The sequence below is a fragment of the Danio rerio genome, chromosome 18 (genome assembly GCF_052040795.2).
Source record: "Danio rerio strain M-AB ecotype USA chromosome 18, GRCz13ab, whole genome shotgun sequence".
Taxonomy (NCBI): Eukaryota; Metazoa; Chordata; class Actinopteri; order Cypriniformes; family Danionidae; genus Danio; species Danio rerio.
In genome coordinates this window covers 16283840-16304679 of record NC_141038.1, presented here as the reverse complement: position 1 = coordinate 16304679, position 20840 = coordinate 16283840, and the positions used below count along the sequence as shown (strand labels likewise).

The 20840-nt window shown below is 32.5% G+C and overlaps 1 protein-coding gene across 4 annotated transcripts; it reads left to right on the top strand.

The window, feature by feature from the left end:
• Window positions 1-1293: 1293 nt before the first annotated feature.
• trabd (TraB domain containing) lies at window positions 1294-20093 on the top strand. 4 transcript variants are annotated; one of them, XM_087291601.1, is made up of 10 exons: window positions 1294-1625; window positions 2281-2330; window positions 2988-3045; window positions 5891-6054; window positions 6413-6553; window positions 8553-8663; window positions 8907-9046; window positions 10811-10983; window positions 16201-16297; window positions 16381-20093. In XM_087291601.1, exons 2-10 carry the CDS (start codon window positions 2307-2309, stop codon window positions 16550-16552), a joined length of 1080 nt encoding a protein of 359 aa, XP_087147727.1. In that variant the 5' UTR covers window positions 1294-1625; window positions 2281-2306; the 3' UTR covers window positions 16553-20093.
• The last annotated feature ends 747 nt before the right edge of the window (window positions 20094-20840 follow it).

Below are 20840 nucleotides of genomic sequence, written 5' to 3'. Positions count from 1 at the left end.
TTTCTTTTTTATTCATTTAGTATATTTTTGTACAAATTTCATACAGAAAGCCCTGTTCAATGCAGATAATGTGTTAGAAAATAGTACTATATCTGTTATGTTTCCACCCACCCATTGTGTGGCCAGTAAAATTGATATATTCACGTAGCCTATAATGATTATTCAACGTCCTACAATTCTTATATTTTAAAAAGGTGTTTTATTAAGTGTTTTATTGTTAAATGATTTTTTTCTTCTTTCTTTATAAGATATTACCTGAGTCCTGTGTTTTTGACTAGTCTGTGGACTAAATTGCTATATTATTAAATATTGTCCCACTTTGACATCTTCAGGCAGACATCTTTCCTTATTAACTACATGATGTTTAAACAGCTAGTGAGGTATTGGTATCGCCGTGATGTTATGCATAGTTTCCTTGCATACTCCAAGCACTGACCACCTTCTTTAATGTTAATCTGAAAAACAAAAAAAAAAACAGCATATGCTGGTTTTAATGCTGGTCTTGCTGGTTTCAATGCTCATTTTGTTGGTCTTGATGCTGGTCTTGCTGGTTTCAGTGCTGGTCTCAATGATGGTCTTGCTGGTCCTGATTAGCAGGGCCATCATTGAGTACAGCAAGACCAGCATAACAGAATTAAAACATACCTTACCAGCATATGCTGTTTTTCAGCAGGTTTTTCTGGTCTGATCTCAAGCATATTCAAATAACTGAGAAAGCACCAATCAAAGGCAGAATCTTAATGATTTCATCATGCAGCCTTACAAAATATTTTACAGTATTTTCAAACTACAAAAATACAAGACACTAAAGTATTTTAGTACAAAATATTAAGCTATTTTCATCAACCCTATCAAATTCAAATTCCAAAATACTATTTCATTTGACTATTTCTATTATATTTTGTATTTGAAATACATATTTGAAATAAATGAACCATAAATACTACCTATCCCTGATGATACATATAGAAATTACGACACACAATGACCACATTAAATTGATCTTCATTTACTATTAACACAACAAAATGATGCTTCAGACATGACAGTGATACATCTATACAATGGTGCACTTAAAAAAATTAGAGAAGATTTTGCTGCAAAATAAAGATCACTGGGGCCATATTTCGGCATATAACCCTATATTTCTTCATAATTAATATATAAAAATTTATTAGAGCTTGTACCAAACAAAAGAAAAAGTGTCTATGGACTACATTACCCAGCAACCGCTGCAATGGGCGGCGCTACATCTTTACTTCATACCACAAGCAGATGACTAGCTCTAACTTTAATCATTTCAGTTTTGCCGAAGCTAGCATACAAACCACAGACAGGGGGGTTGATTTAATAATATTTACATGTCTCTAATGTTAAAATGTAATATTATAATCGCAACAGTGAGTGAACTACATAACTTATTCTCGGGCAGTCCAGTAAACTTTTGAAGGGGCTTAGCTAATATTAGCATAGCATCAGCTAACAGCTGCGTGGATGTGTGCGCATTCAACGTTAGCCTGTAGCCTAGCTACCTGGTCAGGAATCATCAATTTCTACAACTGACAGTCCAGTCGGACCCGTTACTTTCCGTGGAAAGAGTGGACAAGCTCTCTATCAAGTCAAATGTAAGAGTTATGTTTTATATTCGTTGCTTTTCGGAGTGATGTCTGAGATTGCAGCCAGTCCCATCAGATTTGCGGTTTAGTTTCACCTTCTTGTCAGTAGTGTCAGTTGGTTTACAGTTTAACTTTGAAATACTATCATTTTAAATGTGTCTTTTTCAAAATAAATGTTTATGAAATCATTTCGGAAGCTTAAAAAGAAAAGAGTTTGATGTGCCAACCAGGTGGTCTGATGACAGTAGGTTGCCAGCTTTTAATGTCTTACTTTTGTAGGATTAGATCTGCTTCTCGGCCAACATAAAACCCGCTTTGTTCAGCAACTTCAAGCAAATGACCATCACATCCAAATCCTCAGCACAACTCCAAATGACCCTGATGTTTTGGAAATACAGTAGTTTGAAAAGTGTACGTGGACTAGTTGGACAAAGCAAGATGGCAGGCTGATTATGAAGTCTGATGACTCACTTAACTGAACCTACCCAAGTACACCAGTCAGAAAAGTTTGAAATCCTTTAATTGGACTGTGTCTGGTTTTCCTAACTGTGTTCCATATTTTCAAAACAAGCCAGTACACAGTCAACAGTCGCAGAGGTGTTCAATTCCATTTTGTGGAGTCATATGTGTGTTTTTATGCATCTGATGTAATATTTTATTTCAGGTTAAGGTTTTAGTGAACAGCGGACAATGGAACAGGACAACAACTCTGAGGTAAGAAAGACAGAGGGATCTTGATGCTTTGTTTGGCCTGCATGGTATGGTTGGAAATTTGTGAACTGATCTTATAATATTGTTAAACTCTGGTCCACTAATATTTAATCTAAAGAGCATTGTAACTATGTAAAACAGATAATGTTTCATGAAAGGGATTCTGTTTCTTTGTTGTTTTATTTACTTTAATTATTATTCAAAAATGAATATTCTGTGAAGTTTTAGACACCCTCCACTTGGTACAAACTTATCTTTGAACACATAAGAAAATATATTAACGGATGTCGGTAACTGATAGCAATTGACATCCAGAGCAGAAAAAATACTATAAAAGTTATTGTCCACCTAAAAGCATAAAGTTTTTCTTTTTAACGTACGTATAGCCTCTTTATTGCCTGCTTGTGGGTACTAAGAGTACTGGACAATGTTTTTGTTTATTTAGCTGGGCATTTCCCACATGAGAAAAAAATGCACAGCGTACTTGAGCTATTTGTTTTACTCGCACTTCAAAATATGATATATCATTCACTTAACCTTGAAAACAAAACTGCTCCATTTGAGTGTCCAAATGAATGCCAAGCTTGTACACACTGGTTTTGTGTACATGGCAAGATTTGAAGAGATTTGTAGGTTATTAAAAATTGTTTTTGTTTGTAGGATGACTCAGTTGGCCCAGCAGAAGATGACACACAACCTCCATTTCCTCTCGGACTCTGTGAGTAATTGCTGATTTAAAGTTCATCAGAGTACTTGGTTTCTTTGAGATTTTTCTTTTGAAATGGTGTTGTGTAGTTTTCAGAATAATTGTACATCATCACTGTTCATGTCAATTTTATAGTAACTAATTGTGTTTATGTATAAAGAAATAATATTATAAAAATAATTAATAATTTGTTAATTCATGGTAATATTATTACTAATTTAAGTTATTTATTGTTAGTTAACAATTTATAATTTTTGAATATTGTTTTTTTTTCCAGTATTTAAGTGTATTCTGTGTTCAGTTGTTTGTTTATATATTGTTATTGTATTAAGTACATCATTAAGTATTTAATACATTATTAGCTATTTATACATGAAAATATAATAATATACTTAATAATGTACTTCATATAATAATAATAATAATAATGTACAAACAAACAAACAAACAAACAAACAAAGAACAGACTTAAACTATATAATCTCCTGTACCATGCTTAATGTAGTTAAGTTACCAATTGAGCTGATTTGATCTGTGAGGATATTTCCAAATGTCACACCACCACAAATGACATGACTAATCTTTCCACTGACGTTTTGTGTACATGTTTTACTTTTAATTTTTCATCATGAGCTTGTATGGTAGAAAATATTTAAGAGTTTTGTAAACTTTTCGGGTTTCAATTTTACTATTTCTATTTTAATACATATTGATTTGATCAAAAAAAAAAATTTCATAAAAATGTACCATGACTTTAAGAAGACACCAACATATTTATTTAGATGTAAAATTAATTAATAAAAAAAGGCATATTTAAAACAAGAAACATTTTTTGGCATATTAAAATACACAATGCACAGCGAAATAGTATTTAATTGTTAATTTAAATCTTCATTTACATCTGTTGTATTGAATGATGATGGAAAATGTTCACCTATATTATTACATTTTATTTTGTAGTAAGTTGAAACATTACACACACACACACACACACACACACACACACACACACACACACACACACACACATATATAATTTGAAATGAAGATTAATTACCCAAGGAATATTTCACAGTATTTCCTATAATTATTTTTCTTCTTGGAAAAAGTTTAATTTGTTGTGCTTTGCCTTGAATAAAAGCAAGATTTATTTAAAAAATAATTTTAAGGTCTACAATATTAGCCCTCTTTGGCAATATATATATATATATATATATATATATATATATATATATATATATATATATATATATATATATATATATATATATATATATATTTTTTTTTTTTTTTTTTATCTACAGAACAAACCATTGTTATACAATGACTTGTCTAATTTCTAGGGATGCTCCAATCAAGATTTTTTCAGCCGATACCGAGTAACAAATTCTTGTCATGGTGTACGGCTGATACAGAGTACTAATTTTGATGCTTTAATCTTTAGAATGCATAAAGCACATTTTCCCTCTTAGTATAATACTTAAGTGTAGATCTCTCCTTACTTAATAATAAATTAAGGATGCTGCATTTAATCCCTTAAACATGTCTAACTATTATAATTAAGTATATTATATGTATTTATAAGTAATTATGAGACTAACAATGCAATTTGGAAACATTGCAAATGATGAAAGAAGAATTCAACATGTCTCAATCAAGAAAAAGTTTAGAGAACATATTTGATGCATAAGTCAAAATGCACACCTATAAATCTATTAGTTTCTTACTAAAAGTAGATAGGTCTCTACACTACTGTTTATTGTAAGAAGTAAATTATATTATTAAATATTCATGTTAAAAAATATCATTTTAAAGTTTTTTTTTTTATATGTATCTATTATCTATCTATTTTAGCCAGGTTTTAGTGAATGCAAATACTTTTTTTGCAATACTGTCAAAAACACAGAACTTTTAGTTATTGTATGTAAAAAGGCCTTAATGCAAGACCATTCAAATATTTTGCTCATCTCCAACTAACACAAACACTTGCTATCAGTTCATGAGATCAGCCAAATCAGAGAGTATCGATCGAGTCATAAATGTGATTATCGGCCAATACTGATCTCTGACCAATCAATCAGAGCATTCCTTCTAATTACCCTTATAGTGTCTTTCAATGCTAGTGTCTTGAAATATTTCTAGCTAAATATTATGTACTGTCATCATGGCAAAGAAAAAAAGAAGTCAGTTATTAGAAGTTTTAGTTTTTAAAACTGTTATGTTTACAAATATGTTAATATATATACACACACACACAGTTGAAGTCAGAATTATTAGCCCCCCTCCCCCCTGATTTTTATTTATTTATTTTTTTAAATAAATATTTCCCTAATTATATTTAACAGAAATTTTCACAGTATGTAAAATATTCACATCACTTTTTTTGTTTTATTTTGGCTAGAAAAAAAGAAGGTTTTTAATTTTTTCAAAAACTAATTTAAGGTCAAAATTATTAGCCCCTTTAAGCTATTTTTTTTGATAGTCTACTTTTTTTTTGATAGTCTACAGAACAAACCATTTTTATACAATAACTTGCCCAATTACCCTAACCTGCCTAGTTAACCTAATTAACCTAGTCTATGTCACTTTAAGCTGTATAAAAGTGTCTTCAAAAATATCTAGTAAAATTTACTGTCATCATGGCAAAAATTTAATAAATCAGTTATTAGAAATGAGTTATTAAAACTATTATGTTTAGAAATGTGCTGAAAAACATTTTTTTCTTCATTAAACAGAAATTGGGGAAAAAATAAACAGGGGCCTAATCATTCAGGGGGCTAATCATTCTGACTTCAAATGTATTCTAATTAAGCTGTTTGTAATTGTATTGTATTTGTGATCTTTGTCTGTTTAGCAGACTCTGAGGCGGTGGAAGTGTTGTGGCAGGTTCGGACCCAGCGACGGCAGAAGGAGCCTGATCTGCCAGAAACTGTGACGCGTCTCACCACACCTGAGGGTAGTGTTGTGTACCTGGTTGGCACTGCCCACTTCAGTGACAGCAGTAAGAAGGATGTTGCCACTGTAAGCACTGGCTTTCTCCAAAGATATTTGTATGCACTAACAACCAGCATTTAATAGTTGAACACCTTTTTGTTCATATAGACCATTTTGAGGGATTTATACAAAAACAATGGTCCCAACGTATTTCCTGTTTCACATTTTTCATTTCTATAGCTTCCGAGAATCCAAAAAGGGACACATATTAATAAATAATGTTACGATAACTCTTAATATGAAGTTATGATTGAATTGCCTTTTGTTACATTTATGAAATAGTTTGATAACAAGCAGGAAATGTTCATGACATCACCACATTAAAATGGTCTGTAGCAGCTGATTGATCAAATGTTGTTTTGAATGAATGCTTTTTTTGCTTCAGACGATCCGAGCAGTCCAGCCTGATGTAGTAGTGGTGGAGCTGTGCCAGTACAGAGTATCCATGCTTAAAATGGATGAGAAAACGCTGCTAAAAGAGGCTAAAGACATTAACTTGGAGAAGGTCCAGCAGGCCATTAAACAGGTCAGCCATGAGACGGAAGACTGTGCTGACATAGTATTATATTGTCAAACACTTTCATCTGGATGCTTTTATCGACATGTAGTGTTACTTGTAATTACTTTCAAAGTGTAATAAAATTTCTGATCACTCTCAAATAGTAAAGGATTATTTAAATGAAATTATTTAATTATAGTTTCTTAATCTGAACTGCTAGAAGGTGCATATTTTGTTGGTCGTGACTGGAATGATGCGAGTCATTGTCCTCATTACATATTATGGGACTCCTGCAGAATTCATGTTCATGGATGAGCTAAAGTATTCTAAACTTATTATCTTGGTAGTTTGATGCAAAGTAAGGCTGTTAATTGTCGAAGCAAAACTAGACCGCTGAAGCAATTGCTGATAAGAGATGAGCGTGACTCTGCACAAAAGCAGCAGAGCTTTTTTAGGCCACAGTCCACCACTGCTGGTTCTTTCAGTCATGATCACATGGGAAACAAAGCATTGCTGTTTTATCATAGTAAATATATTTAAGGGATGTATTATAATGCTGCTTTGTGTAGTCTAATAAAACACAATATAATAAAGCATCCTTGGTGTTTTCCATAAAACCCAACTAGAAATTGAGGGTGTATGATGTCATTAGGATAATGACAAATTACGCAGACCATGTCACTAGTTAAAATTGTTTATTTCTCTAGATTTGAACATTTTTTCAAACATTTGGGATAAAGTACAAACATCATTGACATAATCTCATTCGAAACATGAAGAGAGGGTGGGACATAGTGTAACCCCTCCCCCTCTTTCAAAAACAGCCAGTAGTGTTTTGTTTCATTACATCTCTGCCAGTGAGAGATGTTGAACACACATCAAATAAAAAGCAAATCTGAAATGTTTTGAAGGGGGCGGGGTGTGTCAGATACTAGAGAGCATTTGATTGGTTATGATTTGATGAGAAACTTTAGTATGAGGTGACGTGAATAAAATCATTGATCGATTTAGGTGGAAGTTATGTTATGTTATGTTTATACCAGTATTATGTCATCTGAATGCAAAATTTGTCACTATTTTAGAGCACACTAGCTTATAGATATCTTTAAAACTAACAATACCAATACTAACATCTAAAAAAAACTTTATTTTATTTTCATGAGACCTTTAAATGCTGTAAATTCAGCAGTTTTGTATCAAGATGATTGTGTTATTTTGCATGATAACTTGATTTTGAATGTATGTAATGTAATTTTGCATATAACAACGAATGTTACATTTGTCCGACAACTGCAAATACTTAAGAAACAATGAAACTTTGAAACATTAGATGTTTTCATGGATTTAACATAAGGCTGTCATTTAACATTTATTTTTATATTGATTAGTCTATCAAATAATTTATTGATTATTTGACTAATCGAAACAATTCATTTTATTAAAAAAAATATCAATTAAAATTCATAATCAATAATTTGAGAGATGAGTATTGTGATGTTGCATTTGGGAAAAACAATATGTAAATGCCAAAATTCGCATAAAACACTACTGCATCTCAACTATGAAAAATGAATAAAAAGAAAAAATGAAAAACGGTTACATTTCAATTTTAATGTAAAAGGCAAATTTCTCTAGAAAATGAAAAATCAAATCACTTTTTTGCGAACAAATTTTTTTTTTAAATTGTTAGAATTCGAAAATAACTAGCATCTCTTGCAAGAAAAACTAAAGTTTATAACGAAACATCAGTGAATTAATTATTTTCTATTTTTAATAAAGTTATAGGGCCCTGTTTGACCAACATTTAAAGAATTAAGAGTTCAGTTTTCTGTGTTGAGATTTATAGCAATTTTTAAGTAACATTGAGTCATTAAATTACTTGTATAAAAATATAATTACTATTCTAACAAAGTAATTTGCAAAAGAAATTTAATTACGATGTTAATAATGTATTTTGTAAGTAATTCATTAAACACTGACGCGGTCACTTTTTTCTTTTCACCTTTTTTCTCATTTCTCATGTCAGAACGGAGTGATGTCTGGCCTCATGCAGATACTGCTGCTTAAAGTCTCGGCTCACATTACAGAACAGCTGGGCATGGCCCCCGGAGGAGAGTTTAGAGAAGCCTTTAAGGAGGTCAGTATATGTACATGCATGCTTTTGCAGACGTACACGCTCCTCATGGTCCTGACATGCACTGTAACTCATGCACTCATTCCTGGCTTTTAGCAGATGTCACCAATTATCAAAGAACAATAAATGCATGCAGTCACGAAACCTGAAATATGAAACCCGATGGACACCGATGTATGTGTCACAGCGAAGACTGATCTGCATAAATAACATAAAGGATTTCCTTGTGGTTTTAACTGATTTCAGGCAGGAAAAGTGCCCTTCTGTAAATTTCACCTTGGGGATCGGCCCATTCCAGTAACCTTTAAGCGTGCAATAGCTGCTCTCAGTTTGTGGCAGAAGGCTCGTCTGGCCTGGGGCCTGTGCTTCCTCTCTGACCCCATCAGGTACAAGTCAACAGCACTTTGTCTTTACGTGCACAGCGTTTACTTTTTGATGTAAAATTGAAAAACTTCATGTGGCATCTTAAAAATGACACACAACTTGCAAAACTGCCAATATGCACGTGTACAAAACAAATCTTAATGGATTCTTGTGACCTTAAAGTGATTAAAAATTTTAGTTTGATGGTATGGCAAAACAAAATATAGAATTATTACAAAAGTCAGAATTATTAGCCTTCCTGTGTATTCCATTTTTCTTTTCTGTTTACGGAAAGATTTTTTCAACACATTTCTAAACATAATAGTCTTAATAACTCATTACTAATAACTGATTTCTTTTATATTTGCCATGATGACAGTAAATAATATTTTACTAGATATTTTTAAAGACACTTCTATACAGCTTACAGTGACATTTAATGGCTTGCCTTGGTTGATTAACTAGGCAGGTTAGGGTAATTAGGCAAGTTATTGTATAATGATGGTTTGTTCTGTAGACTTTTGGAAAAAAAAAAGTAGCTGAAAGGGGCTGATAATTTTGACCTTAAAATGGCCTTTAAAATATTAAAATCTGCTTTTATTCTAACCGAAATAAATCTGAAGACTTTCTCCAGTTGAAAAAATATTGTCAGACATACTCTGAAAATTTCTTCGATCTGTAAACATCATTTGAAAAATATTTAAAAAAAGAAAAAAAGTCAAAGCGGGGCCAATAATTCTGACTTTAACTGCCTTTGAAAAAAAATGAATAGGAGGGCTAATAATTATGAGTTCAACTGTATTTTATAATCTCTAGTAATGTCTATTGAGTAGGGCTTATAATATTCGTCATGTTAGTATGATAATAGTCGTTTTAACCGAGTGGACTGTAGTATAATAGCCACAACTTTAGACTAATAACAAGGTTGATTTTCATTTTGCATTGCAGTAATGAGAATAAAATACATTTTGATGTTTAGTTAAGCCTTCATTTTAAATCATCAGTTAATTGGCATTAAAATGTTCCTAAATCTAGGCTTTGTTTTACCTTGCCTTGTTATTCAGCCTTAGTATTGCTTTTTTATGTAAAAATCTACAAACATTTCAGAAAGGGATAGTTTACCCAAAAAATGAATATTCTGTCATCATTTACTCATCCACCTCTCGTTTCAAACCTGTTTGAGTTTATTTTTTTCTGTCAATAAATATTGAAGAATATTAAAAAAAATTAGCAATTGACTTGCATAGTATTTTTTGTTTCTGCTATGGATGTCAGTGGCTGTTTTTTTTTCTTTCTTCAAAACATTATTCAAAATGTCTTGTTTTGAGTTTAACAGAAGAAATAAATTCTTTGTGTGGAGAAAATTGAGGGGACTTTAGTTTTTGGGTGAACAGTTCCTTTAAGATAAAAAAAATCAATGATTCCTTGTGCCTTCACATTTAACTCTGTGAAATTATGCCAGCAAATATGTAAACTTGGTCACAAATGTGGTGTGAGATTCCATTTGAATATTTATTTTATTTCATTTGGTTGACTGAATTCACTCCACTGAAAGACAGCTTCTTTTTTTACCACAACTTTACACTAATGACAAGGTTGATTTTCATTTTGCATTGCAATACTGAGAATAAAATACATTTTGATGTTTAGTTAAACCTTGATTTTAAATCATCAGTTAATTGTCATTAAAATAATGCTCCTAAATCTAGTCTTTGTTTTACCTTGGCATGTTATTGTGTAATTTACATGAATTTTTATATACATTATATAATTTTTTTTTCTATCAGTAAGGAGGACGTTGAGAAATGCAAACAAAAGGATCTTCTGGAGCAGACCATGTCAGAGATGATCGGCGAGTTTCCAGCCCTCCACCGCACTATTGTTGCAGAACGAGACATCTACCTCACACACACACTTCGACAGGCAGCGCGCTGTGTAGAGGCGCCTCCTACTGCTGAGAGTGAGTACTGCATCCTCTGCTCATGCTCATGTCTCGTCCAGTGCTGTAATCAGTGATTGGGGAAAAAGTCTTGAGTTTTAAGGTGCACTACCAGCACTCTTATTGTTAAATGGATGGTCCACCCAAAATGATTTACTCACCGTCATGTCATTCTAGAGCTGTAAGACTTCTGTATCTGTGGAACATAACGGTAAATATTTTGAAGCACTTTGGTAACCAAATAGTTTTGTTACACTTCCAACTCACTTCCATTGTATAGTAAAAAAAATGGAACACAAAATTTACTTACTATCATATCTTTTTTTTTTTTTTTTTTACTTTAAATAATGGAAGTCACACTTTTGGAACAGCATGAGTCAAAGCTTAAAGTTCATTAAAATAAATTTTTAATGAAATATAAAGTGTATATGAAAAGCCTAAAGTTTAAAGAATAATTAGAAAATACCAGAGCCAATTATTTGTTTTATACCTTCTTTGAAAATATTACATAATTTGAAGAACTGCAAATTAAAACCGTATTCTCTCTAGCTGTGTCTTATTTCAGAGGCTGCATCCTCCGAAGGATGCAGACTTCAAAGGTTAGTCCTTTGAAGTTCACACAGGCCGAAGAAAGCATTTTGAAATGAGATGATCTAGCCTACAGAGGACAGATCTTGACACCTAGCAACCATAATAGTTGCTGTTAATAAGTGATAATAAAACAAAAAAAACTAAAAACTTGTATTAAGCGATGAAGGCAAAACTAGGTTTATAGCAGCTGGAAATATATTTCCTTTGAGCCATACATGTACACATAAAAATATAAACTGTCTATAAAATCACTTTTTCGTAAGACATGTCATACTCTTTTTGTTTTTTTAACTTGTTTCGATATCCAAGCAAAATAAACCTAATCTATACATTTAAACCGGACTTTTCTTTTAAAAACATTCTGCTGTTATCAGCACGCAATGAACCTTGAGATGTTCGAGGCTACGAAGGATCCACCGGTTGTATCCTTCGTTACCTGGGAAATGAAGAATGCATTTTGAGGCTGCATTTGAAGAAGCCTTTGAATATCTTTGAAATGAGACTGCATTTGTTGCGCCACAGTAATGTAACGCACTTCGAATAGATCCTTTGGAGGATGCAACCCCTAAAATGAGACACATCTTCTGTTTCAATAAGCTGATTTTAAAGGAACGGAGTAAAAAAATTAACTGTGAAATGTTTTCATTTTATTTTTGGGTGAATTGTCCATTTAACGTAACAAATTCAATTCAGATTGTGGAAATTATTCATTCAAGTCACGTCACGTCAAGTTGAGCTTGTTTGTCTTTCCGCTACATGTGGAGGACATACAGTGTAACAAAATGTCTTGTCTTGCTAAACCAGGGTGCTGTATAAATAAACAATCATGAATATGAACAAAAAAACGAGACTGAGCTTTTTTAAACTTCTACATAACTAACATACCGGAGCTGTAATCTAACTTTACATATACTATAAATACTTAAACTATACACATTTATTGAGTATTTAAGGTCGAGAAACATTGTTATTTAATGCTTGTAAGATGGAGTTTAAGTAGTGTTCATATTAGGCCTGTCATGATATCTATTTTTTGTTGTACGAGATATTGCACTAAAGTATATTGCAATAAACAATATTAATGTCATTTTAAGACCGTTTTATGCCACTCATTAAATGCCAGAATGACAATATAATATCATTACAATGCAAGTACACTTCCAAAAAAACACGTCTTATTTTATTCTTCTTTCATTTTTTATTTTAGTTTTTATTGCAGAGAGATTCAATTCGCAACATCAGTTGACATCTCACTTTTCCAGCTTTTCCAGTTTAAATTTCCTATTCAGGGAACAAAGAGGAAACACACATTTCTTTATGACAGCGAAAGAACAACATATCCCTTTGCCTTATTTTACATCATCCTTATCAAAACTATATACAAAGGAAAGAAAACGGGGGAGGGGGGTGAAAAAAATATTAACGGTAAAAATAAATCTTGGTAACACTTTACAATAAGGTTCATTAGTTAATGCATTTACTAACATGAACTTATCATGAACAACACTTGTACAGCATTTATTAATCATAATTGAGCATTTACTAATGCATTATTAACATCCAAGTCCATGCTTGTTAACATTAGTTAATGCACCGTGAGTTAACATGAACTAACAATGAACTACTGTATTTTCATTAACTAACGTTAACTAACATGAACAAATACAGTCGTAGATGTATCGTTCATGTTAGTAAATGCATTAATTAACATTAACTAATGAACCTTATTGTAAAGTGTGACCTAAATCTTAAAATTCTATAGAAAAAAAACTAGGTTGAATAGGAAAAACGTACTCAATCCATTTAAACCACAAGTCAACAAATGTATGTTTTAGGTTATGCACACTGTATGTAATTTTCTTTCTAATGAATATGTTTTTTTAAAACATCAATCAAATCTTCAATTTGTGGTGGAATATGTTTATACCAGCATCTAGCAGTGTTTTTTTACGTGAAGCAAGGTTGACTCTATACATATATTTGTTTTTTTTCTTTCCAAGAAATCCATTGACAGCACACCCAAATATCCCAAAATACCCCAAAATCAATTGAAGTATTTAAGATATTTTCTAAAATGTTATGTATCCCTTTTCAAAAACTTCAAACATTAGGACATCCTCAAAAATGTGAAAATGGTTAGCGTCCTGTGATCTGCAATGCCTCCAACAATTTGAATTCCCATGAAATGGAATTTTCTGTTTTGAAGTAAGGAAAAAACGAATAATATTTCTCCTGAAAAATTCTCTTCAAGACGAAGAATGGGAAGTAGCCTGTTTTAATTTACATATATTTAGCCAATCCTCATTTGAAATGACACTTTCTTTCTCTCATCTTTTTTTAATGTACAGGAATGAATTCTCTTGTAGATTCATCAGTGTTTTTTATATTTAGTTATATATATATATTTTTTACATTGGTTCAGCCATATAAGCTGAGGAGAATAATTTACATATTTTATTCTTAAGAATATTTGATTTAACTATAGTCATTAAATGGTTTAATAGTTAAGAATTGAAATCTGAATGTGAAAACGTATATCCTAAATAAATAATAATAAATGTTAACAAAAAAGTGTAAGGTAAAAAAGTAACAGTGACTGCAATATCTGCTACCAGATCTATTGTCAGGCACCCACATCAAAATATACTGTAGTAATTTCAGTGTTCATTGCTAAGGATTTTATCTACTGGCCTGATTGGGCAAGTGGTTCTGATTCTTACTTGCCCTGCCAAAATTTTCACAGGCCCCACAAAAAAAAAAAAAAAGGCTATTATATTAAAAGCCAGACATAACTGTATACATACTTATTTCACCAAAACTTTTTTTAATACTACTGAAAATTAAAAAAATATATATAATAGTGATGTAACTAAATTTGAAATAATAAATAAATAAATAAATAAAATTAAGAAATCAAAAAATAATACATTTAATTTTCTTTTAAACGAAAACGTGCGCTTTAAATTTTGACACCCACAGGCATCGTTGCCAAATGTAAATCAGAGAGGTAAGACTTTCTCATACATAGCCCCATTTTAATTTGCAAGTTTTTTTTTTAAAATCTATCTATTAAATTTATCTTTAAAATAAAAAATAAAAAAAAAACTTTGGATAGAGTTATACATTATATGCTTTAATTATAGAGATAAATAACAGAGTAACCAAGACTGCAGTCAGATCATGAAGCAGATCAATGTTGATCTTTTTCTCGGTGTCAGTGCAGAAATGAACAAAACAACAGGCCTAATATAAAATATTGTAAGATTAAAATATGGAAAAATGGTGTCGCAGGGGCGCAGTAGGTAGTGCTGTCGACTCACAGCAAGAATGTTGCTGGGTCAGTTGGCGTTTCTGTGAATTTGTTAGGCTAAATTGTCCGTAGCGTATGAGTGTGAATGATGTTTCCCAGAGATGGGTTGCAGCTGGAAGGGCATCCTTTGTGTAAAATATGTGCTTGATAAGTTGGCGGTTCATTCGGCTGTGGTGACCCTTGATTAATAAAGCGACTTAGCCGAAAAGAAAATGAATGAATGAATTTTAAAAAATTAGCAGTAATTTCGGTCAGTTTTCCTAATGGATAAACAGCAATATTTCAGCATGCTTTCACTTCTGCATTCGAAATGACATGCACATTTACCGGTAGAAATAGCATCCCACCCTGCTCATAATTCTCTCTTCATACAGCCGTATATGTGGCTATTACACAACCAAAATACACTGTCATATAGCCTGGTTCGTTAGTTGGTTGGATCGTATTGCTTTCTCAATACGATCTCCTCCAGAGTTTGTTTCAGTCAAGCCGAGACTACCTCATTCAGCCGATCTCAGACCAAATGTTTTGGAACGGATCAGAGCGTGATTGCAGGATTCACATATGGAAAACCAACCATGCTAACTGGGCAAACGAGACCAATTACGAAACAAATGTCTAGGTGTGAAAGCACGCCAAGACTGTATTTGCAGGCAATTGACAAACATTCACAACCAAATTAAACTTTAGTGTCAAGGCAGCAATAGCCCAGTTGGGCCGGTAACGATCCTGTCTACTGTCCCAACCGTCTCGTTCTCTGGCCCCAGGCCACCGGGCAGTTCTTTTTGTTGAGCCCTGAAGCCCTGTCGTGTTTTAATGATTCCTTCAATAGAAATAGAAAGCTTGCACAATCAGCTAAAATGTTGCTGGAATGTGATTTTACCTATCGACGATATATATGACATCACCAAAAATGATTGAGGTCACGTCCATGTGTTGTGCAATAAGTCCATATATTGATTATTGTGACAGGCCTAGTTCATACTAACAACTGAATTAAAAACAACAACAACATCTGTTTGCATTTACTCACCACAAACACATCTGCATAATCTGATTAGTTGTGTTAATCTTTTTAGCATTTGGTCCATGTTCATGATATTTTATGTATTCATTTAATTATTATTCATTTGATTGCCAGAATATAATTAGCCTTTAAATCTGGATTTGTTTTTTTTTTTAAACAGTTGGGTGATGCTTATTGTTTTATCAGCCAACGCAGTTACTCAGTATCACTATCATAGAGTATAAACAATACTAGGATAACACTGCCAGAGCTTCCTTAAGCGTTCTGTTACCTGATACATGAAACCTTTTGTTCGTACTTTGTTTCTCAGAAGTGCCTGCTGTGGTGGTTGGGGTGGTTGGCATGGGTCATGTGTCTGGCATCGAGAGGAACTGGGATAAAGAGCTCAACATCCATGAAATCATGAGGTGCGTATCGGTATGGTACTTTGGTGCAATGTAATACCAGATCTGTCATAACAACAACAAAAATCTGTTTCCTTTTCTATTAGCGTGGCTCCACCGTCTCGTCTCGGCAGGGTGGTACGCACCGTGTTAAAAGGGGCCATGTGGGGGCTTCTAGGTTATGCCTGCTACCGGGCCAGCAAGGGTGTGGGCAGAGCGTTACTTTCCTTACCAACTGTGCAATCATTGCTTCAGAATATACGAACACCTTCCGTTTGACCCTTCTTTAATCTGTACAGACTTTCAGCAGTAACCACCAATAGCCTTAACTCTACAGGATGCTGGTTGGGTGAAGAGGAAGATTTTAGAGCAAAAAGCATCTCCATCCTACAGGAAATGAAACCGTGTGGATGGAAGTCTCTCTCTTTCGCCTACTCAACCTCTGTCCATCAGCTCTGTAGACTCAGAGCTGTACTGCCAAAGAAGTGGAGCGTGCTTTCATTTCCCTTTTCGACCCATTAGGAATTCAGTTGCTGCAAGATTCCCATGTCATCATCCACCTTGATTGATCATGCTGTGATTTATTCATCTGGTTGGCTGAACGACTGAGTGCAGAGTTCAGCAGTCCAGCATTGTTACTCCTTGTGAGTCGATATTTTTACTCTGAAGACCAACTCCAACCTTAATCTGTAGTGCATTCAGAATGAATATTAAGAAAAGATCAATTCAAAATCAATTCAAACCGCCAATTCACACTGTGCCACAAGACTCTGACAAACACACATTATTTTGTTTTGATTGATTGGTGTTTGTGTGTGTTAGCACACATTTTTGTTGCTTAAACATATTCAGATGCTCCTGAATTGTCTGGGAATTGATGTACTGTAATCTGGTTTGTTGGTTCAGTGTGAATTGGCATTAAAACAGTTAACCTGCTGTTGTTCTAATGCTGTATTACTTTCTTTTTTTGTACAACAAATGGAGAAAATGTCCTGTTCATGATTGTCCATACACTGTAGAAGTGATTAGTTACTTAACTTTCAAAAAAAGTGAGTTAACCCATTGTTAAATGTGGAACTGTTGAGTTAAGTTTGCGCAAAGTTAGTTCACTAGCAAAGTCAACTAATTTCTTTTAACAGTGTTTTATGGCATTAAATAGTGTTTTAATAGGGAAATTTCACCCAAAATACTCAACATTTACTGAACAATTGACATCCATAGTAGAAAATAAATATACCATGGCTTGCTCGCTACCAGTTTCCAACATTCCTCAAAGTATCTTTTTTTCTGATTGTCCATACACTGTTAAAGCTATTTGTTACTTAACCTAAAAAGTGAGTTAACCCATTTTAACTTGAAACTTAAATTGAGTTGATTTAATTTGAATTATTATGCACAGTTAATTCAAGTCTTACTAATTAAAATCAAGTCAGCTAATTGCTTTTTACAGTGTATTATGGCATTGAATAGTGACTTAAAGGGAAAGTTCACCCAAAATACTTTCACTCAACATTTACTGATAGCAATTGACATCCATAGTAGGAAATAGTAAAAAAAACTAACTATCAGTTTCCAACATTTTTCAAAGTATTTTTTTTGTTATTGTCCATACACTGTAGAAGTGATTAGTTACTCTACCTTAAAAGTGAGCTAACCCATTGTAACTTGGAACTATTAAATTTAACTACATTTTTATAATTATGCACAGTTAATTTACTACGTAATTTTAAAGCAACAAGTTGACACATCCGAAGTAGTAAATAAAAATACGATGGCTCCCTAACTAAGAGTTTCCAACATTCTTCAAAGTATCTTTTTTGTGATTGTCCATACACTGTAGAAGTGTTTAGTTAGTTAACTTTAAAAGAAGTGAGTTTTAACCTGTCGTAACTTATAAAAATTAAGTTCACTCAGCTTAACATTTGTAAGTATGCACATAGTTAGCTCATTACATAATTAAGGCAACAAGTTGACACTTTTATAAATAAAGTCTACTAATTGCTTTTTACAGTTTATTATGGCATTCAATAGTGACTTAAAGGGACAATTCGCCCAAAATACTTTCACTCAACATTTACTTATTGCAGTTGACATCCATTGTAGAAAATAAAAATACTAAGGCTCACTCACTACCAGTTTCCAACATTCTTCAAAGTATCTTTTTTATGATTGTCTGTGCACTGTAGAAGCATTTAGTTTTTTTAACTTTAACCCGTTAACCTGTCCAAAAATTAGAACTGTTGAGTTAACTCAATTTTTGCACAGTTAATTCATTACATAAATAAGGCAACAAGTTGTTTAGCAAACTAATTGCTTTTTACTGTGTATTATGGGATTGAATAGTGTCTTAAAGGGACAGTTCACCCCAAAATTTTACTTTAACTTTTTCATTTACTGATAGCAATTGACATCCATAGTAGGAAATAGTAAAATACTATGGCTTCCTAACTACCAGTTTCCAACATTCCTCAAAGTATCTTTTTTTGTGATTGTCCAATGTCATACACTGTAGAAGTGATTAGTTACCTAACTTTAAAGAAGTGAGTTAACCTGTTGTAACTTAAGTAGTTTTTATAAGTATGCACATAGTTGATTTACTATGTAATTAAGACAACATGTTAATACTTTTTTTTAAGTCAACTAATTGCTTTTTACAGTGTATTATGACATTGAATAGTGACTTGCCTTAAAGTGACATTTCACACAAAAGTTTTACTTTAACTCAATATTTACTGATAGCTACTATGGGTCACTCACTACCAGTTTCCAACATTCTTCAAAGTATCTTTGTGATTGTTCATGCACTGTAGAAGCAGTTAGTTACTTTAACAAAAATGAGTTAACTATCCTTTAATTCACTTTTTTTTTCTTTTTTTTTTTTTAATACAGGAGTATAAAGAATCGTGCCATCTGAATCTTGTCTTATACCATCCAGGTTTTCAGGGGTATAATATAGGGTTTTAGTGAAAACCGAAATTTAGATATTATTTAATGCAAATTCAGACCTTAATCACTATCTTTGTGCAAGAGAGCATGTTCATTAGACTATCAGCAGTGATTAGCTCAGAAAAAGCACACAAGAAATGGCATTTATTTGTCGGCTATCATTCTCACTTTAATCTAACATCCAGAGGCATTTAGCTCAGTGAAGGAACTACCAAGATATCTTTTTGGGGCATTGCATTTAATATTTTAATAATATGGGTTTATTAGAATCATGATTGTGCAGTCTTACACACAGAGATGGTCAGTAGTTTTTACTTTATTAATTTATTAAGTTTAGATTTGTTTTTCATCAAACCATATTTCTATTGACAGACATTATGTAAAACTTTTATTTTGTAATATTTCTTCTAAAAGAAAAAGGTTTAGTATTGGAACAACATCAAGCTGAATAAATAACTCAATTTGATTCATCCTGTAAGAAAACCGTACCTTGGTACTTATTTTAAAAACCTGAATTGTGGTACAAATGAGATTTACATGTGTGTAGTGAAACATAAATATGTTTTTATCAGAAGTATTACTTGATGATAAATCTTTGGGACATTGGGAAATTGACTACAACTAAATTATTTTTGGCTTAAAACGAGTAAAACTGAAACAATCACACAGTGTTGAAGAGCTTCAAATCACACACATTCAAATTTATTTATTTTTTTGGTCTTTCTGATTCCCTGATAAGTCCAACATGTAAACTTTGCCCCTTGCTTGCTATCAAGTGCCTCCTTCCACATGACCTGGAAAGGGCTAAAGTAAACAGAGACTGCTGTTTCACTCTATCTGTCTATGTCTGATCATAATAAATGTTTAATCTGAAGTTCTCCGTTTCACTCGCAGCATTTCATAACTGCAAACCATTTTTTGCTTCTGCAATTTACACAGTGAATTAAGGCAGTTATAGAAATTAGTGTTGATATAATATTTTGTTGTGAAATTAGATTCTGTTTAATTCAATTTGTTTTTAAAAGAAACTATTCGCTTTTCCCCCCAGTTTGTTTTAAGGACTGTGCTTTGCTACTGGCTCAGAGTTAAACAATCTTAATTAAAGAAACAGTTCACCCAAAAATGAAAGCTTGCTGTTAATTTACTCATTTTCAGGCCATTTTTTCCAATTTTAGGTTAAAACAAGGTCGTGATGTTATAAATTATTATTAACTTCTTGACCCCTCAATGTTTCATCAGGAGCCACGGGTGCTAACGGTTTTGTGTTTTTTTCGTACAATCAATGTAATTATCTATCTATCTATCTGTCTGTCTATGTTCGTTCGTATCATTTTATCTATATGGTTCTATCTATGTTCTATCTATCTTTGTTCGTTCATTCTATCTGTTCATTTTATCTATCACTCTATTTATCCATCTATCTATCATTCTATCTATTTATGTTCTATTGTTCTATCAGTCTATCTATATATTGTTCTATCTATCTATCTATCTATCTATCTATATCATTTTTTGTTCTATCTATCTTCATTCGTTTGTTCTATGTTCGTTCTCTTTATCCATCCATCTCATTCTATCAATTCATCCATCCATGTTCATTTGTTCTGTTTGTTCTATCGTT